A 19,169-nucleotide genomic window follows, 5' to 3' on the forward strand; every position below is an offset into this window, starting at 1 on the left:
TAGAATTCTCATTGGCGCAGTTTGAAATTTCCTTGAGAAGCTTAGATTTCTCCTACAGAGTTCAAAGTTTCCCAGCTGTGATCTGTTTCCAGTTGGCTGTGGTACTAAAATACTCAAACAGCAGGCTGTGCCAGGAGGAGTGAGGCCATTGTGTGTCCACAGAGACTGTCGTTAGCACCTCTGATATTTTACCACGTGTCAGTCCTGTACAGCCCTAAAATGTTCGACAGAGGAAGAATTTATTTGGGGATAGCAGAGGAATTGCAATTTGGGGCGTGCAAACTGTAGCGAGCTGCAGGCAAGTCTGCTGAGGGTTTGGGGTAGGCTGTATTTGGGCAGGGAATGTAAAGAGGGGAGAGTTCAGTTTGAGGCTGTCAAAATCAATGGAGACCAGCTTTGAAAATTTCCAAATAAACTTCAAACCAGTGTGGGTCTGCGCTAGACCTATTCTGGGCAACATCATCATTTGTATTCAAAGAGGAAGCCACTGATAGGTGAGATGCATTTGGACAGAACAGGTTCACATGAGGGGACTGACCCAACAGGACCTCCACTTAAAGGGCTTAAATTTAAATTTATCTCTGTGTTCACATGCTTATAAGATTGAGAAGCTTTAAGTTTTCTGTTTCTTACTTTTTTGCTGTCATGACTTTTGATCTACACACACTTGTGTCTTCCTGTGTAACTCATATGGTTTGGCGATGAAAGAAAGATGGAGTTTTGGAAGGTACCTAAGAGTGCAGGAGGAAGGTAGAGGCATTTCTCAATTGATGGCCCTTAGTACTAATATCTACCTTTCTCTCTCTTCTTTTTTCAAAAAGCATGAGATAGAATTCTGGTGAGGAGTGCATATAAACAGAGGTTCTTTACTTCACAAACAAAAGTGAGCCTCCTTTCTTCTTCAGAGTAATGCTACTTCTTTCTAGGTAACATTGAGCCCTATCTCTCTCCTTTATATTCTTGAGCCCCAACCATGACACCAGCAGCAGCAACTGCTACATTCTGATGGAGAACTTGCTATCATCCAGGTACTTGACATGGGTCACTTCATTTCATCCCCAGAGGTAATCTATGAAGTACGTACTATTATTATTCCCATTTAAAGATGAAGAAACTGAGGTTCAGAGAATTTAAAGATCATGCTCAAGGTCACACTGGAAAATGGTATAATCAGGACTGAAAAACCCGGGTCTCTGTTAACTCGGTAGCCAGAAGTCAAAAATGCCTACAGCTCCAACAGCCCCAAAGCCCTGTTTGTTTATGAGCCCCAGTTGCTTGCTACCTGCAGACTCTCCTTTAACTGAGCAGTGGACTGAACTGGCACACATGCAGCTTTGTTCTCTAAAAGGACAGAGCCCTACTTCAGGACGCTTCTGTGCTCTTGCTTTTCCTCAGAGAAGTGCTCAGAGCTAACCCTCCTTTCCCATTTAAGAGCCATGGGGTCTGAAACAAATGAGGAACATAAAAAGAAATGTGAGCACCTAGAAGTTATAAAACAGGAGAGCTAATCTGGAATACTTGGGATTTGAAAGTCCAGTCTGAGGATTAGTAGATATCCTTCTTTGGCACTCTTAATTGCTGCTTGCCTTAAACCATTTTACTGCTCAGAGCATGTCAATCTAAAAAAGTAAGAACTGGGAATATAAATGAAACTCAAGCCGATGATTGTAGCTCCCAGTTAATAACTATTATAAAAAGTAGAAGAGAGAAAATAATGAAACTATTGTTGAAGACAAGGGTTTTGTATAACATGTAGATCCCCATTATTTATCCATGAAAGTCCTATCCCCTTAACCTGCAGAGAGCTGGAATTTGGCCTTTGATGCCACAGGGATTCTTGCCAAGATTTAAGATAATGAACTTCCTCTCACTTGGTTGGTAGCGTAGCAGGAATGGTACAAGGGGGATTCCAACATTTTGTAGGAGGTTGTACTACATTCTTGGATGACCTTCCATTCAAAGAGAAGGAAGCTGGGACTTCCCTGGGGTCCAGTGGTTAAGACTTCGTGCTCCCAATGCAGGGGGCCCGGGTTCGATCCCTGGTCAGGGAACTTGATCCCATATGCATGCACAACTAACAGTTTGCATGCCACAACTAAGAGCCTGCATGCCACAACTAAAAGATCCCACGTACCGCAACTAAGACCCAGCACAGCCAAATAAATAAATAAATAAATATTTTTTTAAAAAAGAGAGAGAAGGAAGCTGCTATTTATACATATACATCAGGGACTTCCCTCTTGGCACAGTGGTTAGGAATCTGCCTGCCAATGCAGGGGACATGGGTTTGATCCCTGGTCCGGGAAGATCCCACATGCTGCGGAGCAACTAAGCCCGTGCGCCATAACTATTGAGCCTGTGCTCTAGAGCCCGCATGCCACAACTACTGAAGCCCGTGCGCCTAGAGCCCCGTGCTCTGCAACAAAGAGAAGCCACCGCAATGAGAAGCCCGTGCACCACAACGAAGAGTAGCCCCCGCTCGCTGCAACTAGAGAAAGCCTGCGCACAGCAACGAAGACTCAATGCAGCCAAAAATAAATAAATAAGTATACATTTACATCAGCTTAAAAGAAGCAAAGGGTTTCAGAAAACAAAATTTTTAGAGCTAGAAAGTGTGAAAGAATTTCAGTCTAAAATGGAACCAGAGGATACATTGCGTAAAATGGAAAATCTGACACATGTTCCCTGAGGATGACAAAACTTAAGGACCGAGAAACTGATTTCCCATAAATGCCTGATTTACAGAAAACTGATAATAATATTGGAATTTTCTTAAATGACAGGGAATTGGTCAGGGATTGCCTCCTATCAACCTTGCAAAGTTTTGCTTATGGTTTCCAGAGGCATGAACAAAATTATCCGGGTCAGGTTGGCCTCACAAAATAAGCTGAACTGAGCTTTGTTTGTATGACTGGACTGGTTTTGTCTGCTCAGGAAATTTTCAAAGCTGGTCTCCATTTGTGTGGTTTTTTTTAAACATCTTTATTGGAGTATAATTGCTTTACAATGGTGTGTTAGTTTCTGCTTTATAACAAAGTGAATCAGCCATACATATATATATATATCCTCATATCTCCTCCCTCTTGCGTCTCCTTCCCACCCTCCCTATCCCCCCTTCAGGTGGTCACAAAGCTCCGAGCTGATCTCCCTGTGCTATGCGGCTGCTTCCCACTAGCTATCTATTTTCCATTTGGTAGTATATATAAGTCTGTTTTAACAGACTCGAATTGAACTCTCCCCTCTTTACATTCCCTGCCCAAATTCAGCCTATCCCAAACCCTCAGCAGACTTGCCTGCAGCTCGCTACAGTTTGTGTGTTCCAAATTGCAAGTCCTCTGCTATTGCTAAATAAACTCATCTCTCGATCTTGCCTCAGTTTACCCTTTTATTTAGGTTGACAAGAGAAACTTAGAGATCTTCTAGCTCAGAGTTTCTCTCTACTTCAGCACTTCTGACATCTTGGGCTGAATAATTCTTTGCTGTGGGGCCTCTCCTGTGAACTGTAGGATGTTTAGTGGCATCCTACTAGATGCCAGTAGTTCTCCTCCACTAAATTGTGACAATCAAAACTATCTCCAGAAATTGCCAAATGTTCCGTGAGGAGCAAATTGACCCCAGTTGAGAACCATCTCCTTAAAGGCGAGGAATCCAAAATCAAAGTAGCCGCCATCTCCGAGAATAGACAAACTGTATGGCCTTGGCCACTTGGTCACCCCTTATTTCTGAACAAATTCTGACTGGGTCTGCTCTTAGATGATATGCCAGCTCTGTACCCCTAGAAACATACCTCCAATGTGGCATAACCAGACTAGGCTGGTGTGAGCTCCCTAAGACTGGGACTATGCCTGCTCACCTGTGTATCCCCACTTCCTGGCACAACATGAGTACTCAGAAACTGAAAGAAGAAATGAATGTGTGGTTTTAAGCCACAAGGTGCAATGCTGGATTTGACCTTTGCAGGAAAACAGATGCAGAATAAATTCAAGAACACCTTGAAAAATTAACTTGTTGACTTTATCAAGGCATTTGATAACATCCATGAGCTTCAGCTTCAGTTCCAACAGCTGTTCTACAGGTTTGGCTACCCTAGAAGTTCTCAGATAGTCTGAGGTTACTCTGTGACAGAGGTTTGTTTGTCTAATCATATCAGAATTGCAGATGTTATCAGTAGAGTTAATTGGGGTTGGAAAAATGGCCTTATTTTGCTCAGCATATTCTGTGTACCATGTTTAAGAATGTAACTGAGACCCTAAAGCCAGCATTTTGAGACTCTGGCCTCTAATCCTGTAGGACACTTTTCTAACTCATTACGCTACAAGCACCTGCAGGAGTCCTCCAGGAAATTCTCTGTAACCACAGAAGACTAGTAATGGCTAACGATGAGGAATTACTAAGTGCTAAACACCATTCTAAAGTGTTTTATAACTATTAATTCATTTAATCCTCGCAGCAACACTATGAGATGAGTGTTGTTGTTGCGTTGTTGTCTTTTTTTTTCATTATTCCAAGAAAGAAACTAAGGTACAGAACAGAAACGTTAAGCAACTTGCCCAAAGTTGTACAGCTTTTAAGAGAGAGAACCAGAATTTGGACTTGTTTAGTATTCATGTGCTTAACCATTATGCTTTCCTACCTCAGACATGCTATATTGAGTCAATATTGTAAATATTCAGTGTCTCAATTTCTGTAATAATCTTCACTAAAAATCTTATATATGTAATTTTCTACCTTGGTATATTGAAAATCAATCCATAACTGTGTGCGTGGAGGGTATGGAATGTTTAAAAGCAAGGTTCCCGTCTTCAGAGAGTTTACGACCTAATTGAAGAAATGTACATTAGTAAAATAAAAATAGAAAGCAATGTAGTGGAGAAAATAGGATTAGAGATCAGACCATATGAGAGTCAGTAGCCAGTGTCACCTTTTATCATTCCTGTGACTTGAGTAAGGTACTTAACTGAGACTCCGTTTTTTCATCTGCAAAGTGAAAATCCCTACCTATTTCACAAGTTTGTTCTAAGGATCAAATGAGAGAAGATATTTTTGAAGTATATTGAAAACTGAATAAATGAGTAATTTTGCTCAATTATAAGATAGTATCAAAAGAGTGTACAAAAATGTATTGGAGAAGTTCAGACGTGGGAAATATTATTGTGGGAAGCATCGTCTTTGAATTCAGTTCAGTAAATATGAGTCAATCTCTTATATGCTGATGCTATGCAAGGTGCTCAGGATACAAAGTAGAGTACTTTGCTTTCTTAGTTAGTTTAGAATTTGGTCCACTTCCAGGGTTTTATTCATGTGTCTGTGAATCCCTGGTTTCCTAGATCAGAGTGGGGACTAGAATGTGTGAGAGGGTAAGGGAGGAAGGGTAGAAGTCGAGTGATAAAGTAAAAGTGGAGAGAATGTAAACAAATTTGATAAGAAATAAAATGTATGATACCAGAGGTGCATAAAGACTACTGTGGTAATTCATTATTCCTGCAAGAATTGGAGAAGGACCAACAGAGAGGGTGATATAGGAACTGGACTCCGAAGGATGAGCTGATATTTTCCAGAAGAAGAGGAGAAAGAGCAAAGATCAGGAGCAGAGACACGGAGTCCTCAGAAGAAGTGCACAGCATTTTAGAGGACTGTGTGTAGAGAGCTTGGAGCATGGGGATTAAAGTTAGTTGGGGAAGAAAGGCTTAAATCAAAAATTGGAAAAGGATTTTGACACTATTTTGCTGCACGGAGGTGTTTGGGCCTCATCCTCTAGGCCAGTTTTGGGAAATAGGCTTCATCTTTTATGATAACGTTACGGCACAGAATATTCTTTGGAGGAAGATTCGGAGTCCAAGACTGACCCCTGACTGAGGATCTGTGTGTGCTCTGAGCCGCAGAAGGATTTATCTCTCTTAGCCATATAATATCTCCATGTGTTGGAAACATCCTTAATATGTTAGGTGAATAAGGGTGGGCTTGAAGCAGAAGATCTGTGCAGAAATATAAACAAAGGATGTTATATTCACAGTCTCTTGGTAGAAACCCTTCCCGCCTAGAGAGGTTCATCTCTTCACCTGAGTGTTCAGTTCATGTCTTTGCATTTCATTATAAATTCATTATAAAGGAATGTGATCCAGGAGGCCAAAAAGAATGTACTCTGGTCTACATAGAGGAAATCTGAAGTTTATTTGAATGTTGAAATGGTTGGGAGACAATGATGCTTACTATTCTCTTAAATGTATCTACTCTGCACCAACTACCAAAACTGCAGGTTTGGGAAGAATGGGCTTATAAGGTTCATGGCTAATTGTTATTAGCACAAATAAAGACTTGGAGAGACAGTAGGTAGGACACAAAAGAGAACACCTCGATGCACTGTAGATAGAAAAGTGTAACTGTAACTGATCTGATTTTTCAAATGATTAGTTTCTAGTTTTATTACCTCCAATTATATCCCTATAGTTATATTGTGCTTCTAATATTTGTTTACTTCTGAATTTAACATGAGTGTGTTAAATTATATCCAATAACCAATAAATTATCATTGGATTATTTTTCTTATTACTATATCTCCTCTGTATGTATTCAATTACAGCTTACCCAGAGAACTGAAAATGACAAGTCAATGAAATTTGGGCAGGGCTTCTGTAAGAAATTACTGACCTAGATCTTGAGAATGAAAACAAACAGGTATAAAAATACTAGATTATGATGAATGCAAGGATTAAGAGAACCTAGGCTTTAGAATTGGACAGACCTGTGTTGGAGAAGTTAAAAAGCTGGAGCTTTAAAAAGATTAGAGATTTGGCCTTAAGCATTCAAGATGAGATTAAATGTGATAGTGAACATCAAATAAAAAGAGAAAAATTGGGGAAGAGAAGGATTCAAGCAGCAAGAACTGGGTAGAAAGTGAACTGAAAATAAAGCAATTGGAATGGGAAGTGGCCTTGTGCAGGGATGCAGGCAGGATGAGTTAAAGTGGAGTCATGAGTGGCAGAGCCAGTTTGACAGAGGAAATGCAAATGGAGTTTTGGCAAAAGGAAGTGGAGGTGTGGGAGTGGATAATTCCCCAAGGTTGTAAAGACAAATTAAAACTTAAAAGTAGAGCAGTGATGGATTTAATGAAATCAAGATAAAATTTGCTAGTAAAGAACTCTACATGATTCTCCTAAATCCTATAAAACTAGCAAAGGTTTAAAAAAAATTATAAGGTCATGCTTTTCAGCACCTTTTTTTCAGAATGATTAATCAGCTCCTTATGTGTATCTGGGAGGTTCTACCATTCTACATGATTTCCGTGGATAGAAATACTTTTTTTCCCTAAATCCATCAAGTTTACAAATCTTAAGATCCACTGCAAGTTTCAGCTAACCGCCTCTTGAGAGAAAATAGGTACAGTGTTAAGAAATCTAAAATTACAGCCACTGGGGCCAGAGATACAACATTCCCCACTCAGGAGAGGTCAATTTCTTTCCTATTTTCCAGGAACCTCCTTAAGATTTTTGTAGTGCTATGTAAATTTGTAGGAATCTTTTGCAGGGAGAGGCTCATACTAAAAGGAATTAATGTAGGTATGGAGAAGTTTGTGATCACTTGCAAATTGCAAAAGCAACAAAACATTACAACTAGAGAAATAAATGTTAGGAAAATTTATTTGCTGTCTTTAGACTAGGACCTTTAAGCTTGGGACATTTTTGTGGGAACATGTTGGCTGGGGAAGTTCCAGAAATAATATTACATTTTCTATTTTAAAATTAGCAGGCAAAAATATACAATTCACCTCTGGAAAATCAACCCATTGACAGTGCGTTTGTCCCCAAGCCAGCAGGCATGAGGGAGGAAAGTAGCATGCCTCCGTGGGATGCTTCACTGCTAGAGGATGAGTTTTTCCAAGGTAAGTCTATGCATTGAATTGCCTTTGGAATTCCCAGTACTAAAGGAAAGCAAATAATAATTACAGTCTGTATTAAAGTGCTCAAAATGTATCAAACCCTGTACTTCATTTTTGAAGTCCCTCTCGTTTACCTTACCTGAAGAGTATGTGGTTACATGCTATTAACACAAATATTAAAGAATCATTTTTATTTATTTATTTATTTATTTATTTATTTATTTATTTATTTATTGCTGTGTTGGGTCTTTGTTGCTCTGTGCAGACTTTCTCTAGTTGTGGTGAGCGGGGGCTACGTCTTCTTTGTGGTGCGTGGGCTTTTAGGCGTGCGGGCTTCAGTAGTTGTGGCACATGGGCTCTAGAGCACAGGCTCAGTAGTTGTGGTGCACAGGCTTAGTTGCTCCGCGGCATGTGGGATCTTCTCAGACCAGGACTCGAACCCATGTCCCCTGCATTGGCAGGCGGATTTGTAACCACTGCACCACCAGGGAAGTCCCTAAAGAATCTTATATTTAAATATAATCTAAGCAAATATTCTTGGATCAAGGCCTGATAAATCTATGGAAAGGTAATAATGTTTAATATTTAAACTCAGGTAAAAAGGAAAAAATATGTCTTTAGGAAATATATCTATAAAGTTTACTGACCTTAATAGACTTATATTGTTCCTGATTAGGACCTGAATGCACTGTGATGAAATCTGATTGTTGTTAAACAATTAACCTTGTACAATAGATGACAATAAAGACTAAAACAGGTTCCAAAAGTACTATATACACATGGACCTTATTATACAAGCATAGCTCACCTTGACATAGTTTATTCTATATAAAATAAGCTTAGCCATTTGAAAAGTGAAGTCAGAAATCATTCACTAGCTTCACCTTGAGGAACTAAATTCAATTTGCAAGGGCAATGATGTCACCTCAGCCCTATAGTTAGGACAGGTAGTGTGATCATTGAGAGACATCCAGCTGGTTGCTTAACAACTTTCAGTAAGATGGTTACTGGCGGAGAACTTGCTTCAGAGAAAAGAGACCCAGAGGAAAACTTCTGTTCCAAAACAAAGGTTTTGCTAGTAGAGGAGAGCTACTTTTTATGAAATGAAAAAAAAAAAAAAATGACTTGACCTCTCTGAAAATAAAAAGGAGAAGCAGAACAGGAATTTTTTTGACCTCAAGAGTAGTGAGTCAAATAGCAGTATTAATTTGGGAATGAAAGTGACTTTGAATAATTTAAAGTCCCGTGATACTGATGTTAAGAGTGGTTATCTCTGGGAAGAAGGACTCCAGGTGATTTTACCTCTTTTGTTATACTTTCCTGTATTTACCATACATTGCTTTTGTAGTCAGCAAAAGACTTTATTTAAGGAGGAAGAAAAAACTATGAACAGCTTGAAAGGGAAAACAGAAATCAAAGAGATTTCATTATAATTTGCTTTAAAGACAGATTTATGTAGTTTTCTTTTCTTTTTGCCCTGCCTTATATTTTGGCATTGCTTGATTATTTTACTTGTGGATGTAGGAAACAAATTATTTCAGGGACAGGAGAAAAATAATTTTTTTCATTAAAACATTGAGGAATGTTTACCCTGAGGTATTCCTTAGTTACAGATCTTTAATGCTCAAGACTAGTTCTTTTGCTGCCTATGCGAACTTAATAGTACCAACTTACAAATAAAATAGCATAGAGAAAATTCAGAGCAGATATCAAAAACCCCTTCAGCAACTGTCCTAACATAATTGGTATATTATAAGTACGTCTCACTTACATTCACTCAGATACCGATATACCTCACTTTCCCTGTCATTGAAGAGTTAAAATTACATTTTTTTTTTTCTTGCTGTACGTGGGCCTCTCACTGTCGTGGCCTCTCCCGTTGTGGAGCACAGGCTCCAGACGCACAGGCTCAGCGGCCATGGCTCACGGGCCTAGCCGCTCCGTGGCATGTGGGATCTTCCCGGACCGGGGCACAAACCCGTGTCCCCTGCATCGGCAGGTGGACTCTCAACCACTGCGCCACAAGGGAAGCCCCTAAAATTACAATTTTTAATGACAAATTTTAATTAACCAAAGAGAGCGCACCATTTTATGTAACTCAGAAGGATAGATTTCTGTAAACCAAAAAGTTCTTCAGCAATTTTAATAATCCCATAACTTATTTCTCATGTCAGATTTTATTTTTTTAATGACAATTTACTCATTTTTATTGTAACATGAATATGATAAAATATATCTATTACCATCCAAATAAGTATGTTAATAAATTGGATGCTCAACTTTTGGCAGTAATGTGCAACTAAGTACAACTAAGAACTCATGTTATTTATAGACTTTCATATCTTTTACAATCCCCTGAGGTAAACATAATTGGAAACATTATAGCTACCTAGTGACACAAAAGATTCACTAGAAACCATGATTCAAATTTATGATTAGGGGAAAAAATGTGGCTTTTATGTTCTTAAGGCATTTTGGAAGGTCAACTTTGAAAATGTGTGATTTGAAAAAGTGTGAAAATGAAAAAGAAACTTCCATTACAGGCTTGTAAAAGTCAAACTATCTTAAAGACATAATCAAAATTAATGTCATAACATTTATGGTGACATGATCTAAAAATTATAAGGGATTATGTTTCTTCAAGCAGAGACTTCAACAACTCAAAATATTATTAGACTGTAAAATCTTATGCAAAAAAATGATGCATATTCTCCTTTTAGTTTTAGATGATTTGGATGGAAAACTGGCTCAGGAACAGTCTCCAAGCTCACTGAATGCCAGAACACCTCTCAACTATGGATCAAGAACACAGTTCAGTCGTTTTTACTCCAGTGGGAATAAACACCGTAATATCACAGCAAGGCACAAAAATTGCTGTAATGAAACTTCTAATATGTCTATCTATGATGTCTTAAGACCAGGAACCCCTAAGGAAGGTTTTAAAACCTTTTCTCCTAGAACAAGGACAATCTGTGATATGTACAGGACAAGGGAACCCAGAGTCCTAAAAGAAGATTATGTGCAAAAGAATATTTTTGGTAGTATTTCTCTGTATTTTGACAGCAGACAACAATCAGTCTCACCAGCTACAGGGTATTTCACAGCAAGAAGCTTACCTTTTTCAGCCACAACTCAGAACAAGACTGGGTTTATACCACCAAGCCACCAACAGAGCCCAAAGAGAACTCCTTTATCATCTATTATATGGAATAGATCAGATTCCTCTAGAGATAGGCAGAACCAGGAAGAGTTCCTGAGGGCACCATCACCAACGGAAACTGACCTTGCTGACCAGTATATGTATCCCAGGTGTTTTCAGGAGGATAGGAGATATGAATTTTACCATCCACAGAGTGTTCACCAAAGTGTTGGTTTAAATGCCCCCATGAATAATGCAATGAGTGCTGACCCATATGAGAACTCAGAGAATATGCCATTCTACCATGAAGATAACCCATTTACTAGGTCTTTCCTTTGCAATACCTCTGGATGGAGCAGGGAACAGAGATTTGGACAAAGTCCTTTTTGGGGCCAACAGGAAGAACATTCTTCCTGGTCTGACTTTCATCAAAGCAGGAAACCATTCACTTCTTCTGACAGAGACTTTGAAATGATCTCCATTGAAGCAAATAGTGCATTGTCAGCTGGTCATTTTCATAGTGTTCCTTCTCAACACTGGGGGTCATTTTCTCCTAGGTACAGGACAAGTATTTCCAGAAACCAAGAGAAGCCACATCCCTCACAGTTTGATTCTCAGTCATCCACACTGGAGAGCATGGAGGTGTCACAAGTTAATAGGAACCAGTCTACACATTTCAGTGCACCAAATGTTTGCCCCATGTCTGGTTCAAGCTATCATATCAACTCTGGTGGGTTAGAATATCAACAGGACAGTTCTCCTATGGAACTACAAATAAACAAAGAACCTTACTCATTTGGAATTGCTCAAACTCTAGCATCCTCATTCAAAACTACCTTCCCACAGATTCCTGATGGGAATTCCAGAGAGAATCCTCAGAGTCCCAACTTTCAGAATCCCACAGTCACTTTGCAGAAAATTAAGCCTGCTTCTCTTCCAATCAGAAACTATACAGAAGTCACTGGGACCAACAGTGATTCAGTTGATTCTCCACCTCTGACTGAAAGCCAACCCACTATCTTGGTCACAGAAGTGAAAAATGAGAAAGACTTGAATGGATCTGTTTTGGAAAAAGACAAACAACTAAACAAGATAGACCAGACAAACATGACAGGTGAAATACCCCAACTTGTTTCACAGACAGTAATTTCTAACCCTTTACCTGATTTTCAAAATCTCCTCTCCCAGGACTCAGCCAAGAGCAACACATTTGTTTCTAATGCATCTATAACAATAAGATCAAAAAGTTTGCCTGGAGTCATCTCCAGGAGAGATATCTCCAAAATTCATAAAGCCAATGAACTTAAAAAATATAAGAGTTATACTGGGAACAGAAAACTTGGCTCAGCAACTTCCCTTCCTTTCATTCAGAAAAGCAGAACAACATCACCTTTTCTCAGACCAAATCAAGGTTGTCACCAGGAATTAACAGTAAGAAATAAAGATATTTCAAACATTGTTAAAAATAACCACGGGAGTCCTGAACGTACTGATAATCAAAATGCACAGTCTCCAGAAGAGCCTGCTGTTTTAGATACCAAGGAAGAACCATGTACCACAACTTACTCTACCAACAGTAGCAAGTCACCTGCTGGCCACAATATGCCATGTGATTCTTTAGATCTGTCATCAGGTACACTACCAGATTCCTCACCATCAAATGATTCTTACCTTGATGCTCTGGTGATTCCTTCTACTACAGGGTTCTCCTGGGGTTGTCCTTCAAGCAAAGATCTATCTCTGGGAGAAAGAGAAGAAAAAGACAATGATTGCAAGAACCAAAATAGTCAGTTTTCCCTAAGCCTCTCAGAAAACCAAAAGAGTAATGTTAATTGTATGCCTGTACATAATGAAGTGGTTGATGTTGTCAAATGCCATTCACATCCTCCTTTCAGGGATGGAAAGGGAAAAGGAAAAATAAGACAACGTATATCCTATACCGAAAAATTAAGCAAAATGGAAAGTAGATCAATACCTACAAGTGACAGCAGTAACCTCATTGAGGAAACTGAAAGCAATTCCAAGCCTCCTGAGCTTCACACAATTTATTGTACCTTACCAAGAAAATCAGCCAGTTTTCTCATCAGTGACAGGAAGTCTGAAAGTAAGATAGTTCCTTCTTCGTTTAGGAATGAGCCACTTGCATTCCAAATCAAAAATGATGCGGAAGATCCAGTAGGGAAGTACACATCAAACAAATTCAGTCCCAGTTCTTGTGAGTCAGAGAGCAAATATTCCGGAATAGTTTCAGACTCAGTCTCAGTACCACCTGAAGCCACAGAGGGGATGACAAATATGACAAACACTGGATCTGCTTCTGTTAGAAAAGGACCGCTTGAAGTCCTCATAAAGAAAGCTGTGTCATGTCCCTCAGGGTTTCAATATGCCTCAACTGGAAGAGATGAAAGAGAAAAAGGTTTAGTCTCAGATACAGATGCTTCTACTATAACACTAAAGCCTTGGGAGAGACTCATTAACCCTCTGGGAAGTGACTCATCTGTTTGGGAGTGTTCTTTCAGCAAAAGACACCACCAGAAGGAATACTTTCAAGAATGCACTGAAAAGAATGGTAGAATTTCTGCCTCCAGGACAGGTATATTTTCCCATCCAAATGAACACCCTTTACCTTTTTCTGCAGATTTGTCAGGCAAAGAAAGTGGGAAAACATTACATAAATTTAAGACTACTAGTATGTTTTCTGTTTCTGGTGATGAAGATAATGTGAAATGCCTTGAGGTGATTTCAATATATTATACTCTACCAAGGAAACACAGAAAAAAGTTCTGTAACCTTCAAAAGTATACACAAAATATCGATTCACTTACAGAATCAACTAAAGTGGGGACTAAAACATCTCCTAATGCTTTAGAAAAAGACAAACTAAATTGTTCTACACAAGAGCAGTCAGGAACACCTTCATCTAAAGATCTAAAGATGCAGGTCAGCTCTGTTCAGGAGAATAGCCATCTTTCTCACACCACTGAAAACATGACTGGTTTACAATTACCAAGTTTTGGGTCCTCAGAACCTACATTACAGGAAATTGCTTCTATTGAAGCAGATGTTTCTCTTCATAAAGGAGAACCTAAATCTAGAGAGATTTCCCCACACAACTTAGCTAAAACACCTTTATGTGATTCACAAAGCAAGAAAGAGAAAGGGAAAATATTGCGAAGTGAAACCCTGTATACTTCACTAATGCTTCAGGGAAAAAAAGTTACAGGAGAGAAATCTGAAAATTGTCAGCAATCCACTAAATCAGGTAACAGTGGTTTTTCTAACCTCCCAGCCCATTCAGAAGAGAATGTTGAAAATTCCCAAATCATTGGAAGTTCTGGGGAGTGTACAAGTAGTGCTGTAGCCATTACAGCTACTGGAAGTCTTCAGAAAGATATAACAGGCATAGTTATAGATGATAGCTCCAATGGATTGCAGCCTGGGGAAGTAAGAGGGGAAATTAGAAAAGATTTCCCAAAAAACCCTGATAAACCACTTTCTGACTCAGAAAGCCAAGTCTTTGCTCTTACTCCAGCCTTGCATAAACTACAGCTTGATGAGAAGACTTGTTCAAGTGAACAAGATTCAGACAGTTTGCAGTCTAAACCCAGAGAACTACCTCAAAGAAGTCAGGAGGTAAATATGACAGAGAGCAAGGCTAAAGATGAAATGCAGGAGTTGGCATGGAATCAACCTTCACTTCCTGAAGGAAGTAATACAAGTAAAAAAAGCTTGGATGATCTAGAAAAAGGGGAAAAGAGATCTTCGGTTAAACACAGATTGGCAGTTATGTCCAAAGCAAGCAGAAAATTTCCAGCTGAAGATTTATACCCCAGAAGACATGTAACTACTATCTTTCCTCAAAGTGGGAACAGTTCTGGCTTCAGCACCTTATCCCTTGGCACACCAGAGTGCAACCCACACTCCCCTGTGCCTACGTTAAAGTCCACAGAATCCACAGATGAAAGCAGGTTAAGTAATGATGGAGTAAATGTGGAGAAATCCGAGGACCCTCTCCAGGTTACTGCAATAACCAACAGAGAAACTTCTACACACTTAAGCAATCAGAAGTCTAACAATATTTCACAGCCACATCATAATGAGTTTAAAAAAATCTCAGAATCACAACTAAAGTATGAGAATTCTAAGGATGTAACAGTAGCTCAGATTTTGGAAGGAGAGTCAGAAGCCCTGGCCCAACCCTCACTGATCAGCCTCAGGGAAGCAGACTTCCCTGACCATCAGAGGGGGCTGAACCCTCCTTTTCAATTGGAGCCTGCAGAGAAATCTACAGTAAGCATGCCACTGGCCAGTTTTCAGCAACAACAAAGGAGTGCTTCATCTCTGGAGTGGGAACCTGAGCCACACCCCTATCGTTCAAAGAGTTTAAAAAGCATCAATGTGCACGGAGCTCTACTACGAACAAGTCATCCTCCAAAAGTCAGAGAGCGTTATTTTTCTGAAAGTACTTCTATTGACAATGCCCTGAGTCAACTGACCCTTGGGAATGAATTCTCTAACAACAGTGGGTACAGTCGAAGATTCAAATCTTTTTCTGAACTTCCCTCCTGTGATGAAAATGAAAGTTGGGCTTTGTACAACAGCAGGCCAAAAATGGGTCCTAGGTCTGCAACATCTATATCCAGACCTATTGACTATGGGATATTTGGGAAAGAACAGCAGCTGGCTTTCTTGGAGAATGTGAAGAGGTCACTCACACAAGGAAGATTATGGAAACCAAGTTTTCTTAAGAACCCTGGCTTCCTGAAAGATGATGTAGTTAACCCTTCTAACCCAACAAAGTCATCAAGTTCTAATTCTCCTAGTAAGCAGATGCCAGAAGATGGCTCATCTCTAAGTGCACCACTTAATATCTATGAAGATGATCCAGTAGACTCAGATTGTGACACAGACACAACCACGGATGATGAATACTACCTGGATGAAAATGACAAAGAGTCAGAACTGTGAGGCTTTTTCTATAAAATGTATAACATTTTCACCAGAAGTTTGTAATGTAAGTAAAGTGCAAATATGTATGTCTACGGAAAGGACAGACATTAGAAAAAAAAAAAAATCTAGTCTGGGCAGTTCCTGCTCTGAAACAATCCAAATTCTCTTTTTTTCCCCCTCCACACCCTATATATAGACTTCCTGAATTCTAGAGCAATGAATTCTTGTTTAGAGGGATTCTCTGCTGTTTTCTTCCTCTGTATATACCCTTGGCCTTCTGCCACTCAGCCCAAACTTAATCTCTAATTCACTGTCCAGTTCTGGTTTTCTGCTCTATTTTCCCCCTAACTTTCTTATACCTTTCATGGTGATTTACAACTTTAATATCCCAGCACAACAGCAAAACGAAGATTTGAATCTTCGACTGTACCCACTGTGGTCTTGCCTCTTCAATACCTTATTCATAGCATTAAATAAAATGTAGGGTGATAACAATGGAGTAAGTATTATTATCCTGTCTGACTCATCAACATTTAGGAGGTTTAGAGTTTGGGTTTTTTGGGGTTTTTTTTCTTTTGAACAAAGATAAGGGCATATCTATAAGGACATCCTGTTTTATCCATAGTGGAGCCAGGGAGACACATATTTGAAGTGCTTGTTGAGATAATAGGTGAAGAGGTGAATCCCTAGTAAGCCAAAGAACATTAATACTCCTAGGAATTCCTTTGAAATAGTTTATAGGCTGGTACAGAGGGTGGCTTTGCCACAGAATTTCTGCTTAGGAAGGGAACATAACTGAGGGGTAGAGATAAGCATGCATCCCTTCATGAGACTGACATCCTTACCGCAGCTCTCTCAGCAACTGTTCCTTTCTTTTTCCATTTCTCCAGAACCATCCATTTAAAATTTTTCTTTATTTGCAGGATAGAACACTTTTTTCCATGTGAGACATTTTAGTTGCAAGTGGTAGCCTTGGTCAAGTCCCTAAAGTACTACCAAGTCAGATCTGACACCTTGGGGTTCACAGGCTTCTTTGCCAGATCATTTACCAGACCTTGGAAATTAGAAGGCAGAACTTCTAAGGGCTCGTCACTATGATTCCTTTAATAATTTATCTAGACTAAATAACTTGTCACACCCACTGATAACTTGGCTTTCCTACCTCTTTATTTGCCATGCGGAATTTTTGGGGTTTTCTCTCCTCCTAATCAGCATAAAGACCAATAAATAGGTGGCAGTGAAGCTAATCTGCTAGAACTACAGAAATCATGCCATCCTGGATCTTAGTACTGTGAGGGTCAACATGAATGGATTTCATCTTATTTGGTTTATATTTGCTTCCTGGCCTCATTTTAGTTTCCATTTTTCTCACCTAGTCTGTTTCATCCATATAAATTGAGGATAATGATAGGTGTTGGGGAAGTATACAGAAATTTGGAACTGATAGAAATGCTAGGAAGGACTATATTATTATTATCCTCCTAACCATTGCCTTGCCTAGAAGCAAAATGCCAGAGCTAGTTTGCATTGTTCCCATGAAACTCAAAACTAAGGAAAATGAGGTAATTACATGAAAGCTATTTCTTCAATCTATAAATTGTCTTAAACTTCAAGCTCTGGCCAACCCTGACCTCAAAGAGACTGACAGTAGAATTCTAAATCAACTGTTCTAAACGTTTCCATTTAAATTTGTATGGTGAAGAATAAATAACAGTTTATTCTTTGTTTCATGTATGTTTGTAAATTCTACCTTTTTCTATTTATCTGATTATTTAAATAAAATTCATAAACCATGACCTATGTTTTCTATTTAATTTTAAAATATTCAAAGTTAATATTTTAATATTAAGATTCTTGGTTTTTTAAATGATCATTTACCGATCCATTTCAGTAAATATTCTGAGTCTACACGTATGTTACAAAAGGTGAGATGAAGTTAGCTTATTTTTCACTGAATTTAGCCTATATCAACAGTTAGGTAAGTTAAGGTCAGGCTAAACAACTACTTTGGGACCCTGCTTCTCTGTACTAGAATCTACCATCTGAATTCAAAGGTCATTGATGGCCAGTGCTCACTTGCACTATTTGTAATGTTTGCTTGTTGGTCTGGCTCAAAAGTCAAGCAAACAGAAAATTCATGAAAATAACACCTTCTATAATTTTATACCTTTATAAAACACTTCGTTAAAGAAGTATAGCAAATGTCTATGTATTTTAACATACAAACTGCTGCTTTTTAATATTCATTTTTGGTATAGCTATAGTAATTTATAATAGTCATTTTTATACTCATAATTCATTTTCTAAAATATATAATCATCATTAAAGTAAGTAGTCACATAAGTGGAGTAAATAATGAGGGAATCAATACTAATAAGTACCTGGTAAATTATTAACTTGTTTAAATAATAGACTTCTATAGCCATAAATTTTACATGTAAAGTCCATTTAAAATAGGGCTTAATGAGATTATTTTAATTTTTAGAGACTTCCCTCTAAATAATTTACCCCCTTATATTGTAAATACATCGCTGTTAATAAAACTCCAACTGCTACTAACAAGGTTTTGGCTGATGATAGGCTAATAAAAGCTGCTTTGTGTAGGAGGTACATGTGTGCCTGTACTTGAGGTGGTGAAAGAAAGTCCACTTACGTTATGGTAAAGCTAGGTATCAAACTGGAATATCCGCACCTCCATAAAAGTAATATACTCCATTGAATGCCAGAGGGTTAAAGAGGCCTTTTTGCTAAGAGTTTATTGTTAATAATAGTAAAAATGCTTCAGAATAACCCATTTAAATGTACAGTGTAAATATGTAAATACTTTACTTTGAGGCTCTTTGTGACTGGCACTTCTGTGTTTCTGAAACATGTAATAAGCCTTAAGCACTTTTGTTTAAAATGTTGTCAAATAATCCAATAATCCTTTTATGTACTTGTTCTCAAACCTGTTCTCTAGATATGAAATGTGTTACAAGACAAGGTACAAATTTGAAACAATGCCTGTGTTGAAATAAATGATTTAAATAGATACATTATTTGACATGGTTTTTATTCCCATCCTCAAATGATTATTTTTAAGTGTGAAAGTTTCAGGAAGAATACAAAAAAGAAAAGGGGAGGTGGAGTGTGGTGGACAAAAGTATTCAAATAAATCTTTCTGGTGGCTATTGAATAAGATCAGCCATATGAGTGGTTTTAGAA

General features: G+C 38.6%; 1 protein-coding gene across 2 annotated transcripts in view; it reads left to right on the forward strand.

The window, feature by feature from the left end:
• The window catches only part of EXPH5 (exophilin 5), a 60,825-nt gene extending 44,789 nt beyond the window's left edge, over positions 1-16,036 (forward strand). The window contains exons 5-6 of one of the 2 annotated variants that reach the window (XM_079707464.1): positions 7,744-7,879; positions 10,597-16,036. In XM_079707464.1, coding sequence (XP_079563590.1) covers positions 7,744-7,879; positions 10,597-15,983 — 5,523 coding nt within the window. In that variant the 3' untranslated portion in view covers positions 15,984-16,036. The remainder of the gene's footprint in view (positions 1-7,743; positions 7,880-10,596) is intronic. The other variant, XM_079707465.1, reaches the window with a different exon arrangement.
• Positions 16,037-19,169: the final 3,133 nt, after the last annotated feature.

This window comes from Hyperoodon ampullatus (assembly GCF_949752795.1).
Source record: "Hyperoodon ampullatus genome assembly, chromosome: 7".
Classification (NCBI taxonomy): domain Eukaryota; kingdom Metazoa; phylum Chordata; class Mammalia; order Artiodactyla; family Ziphiidae; genus Hyperoodon; species Hyperoodon ampullatus.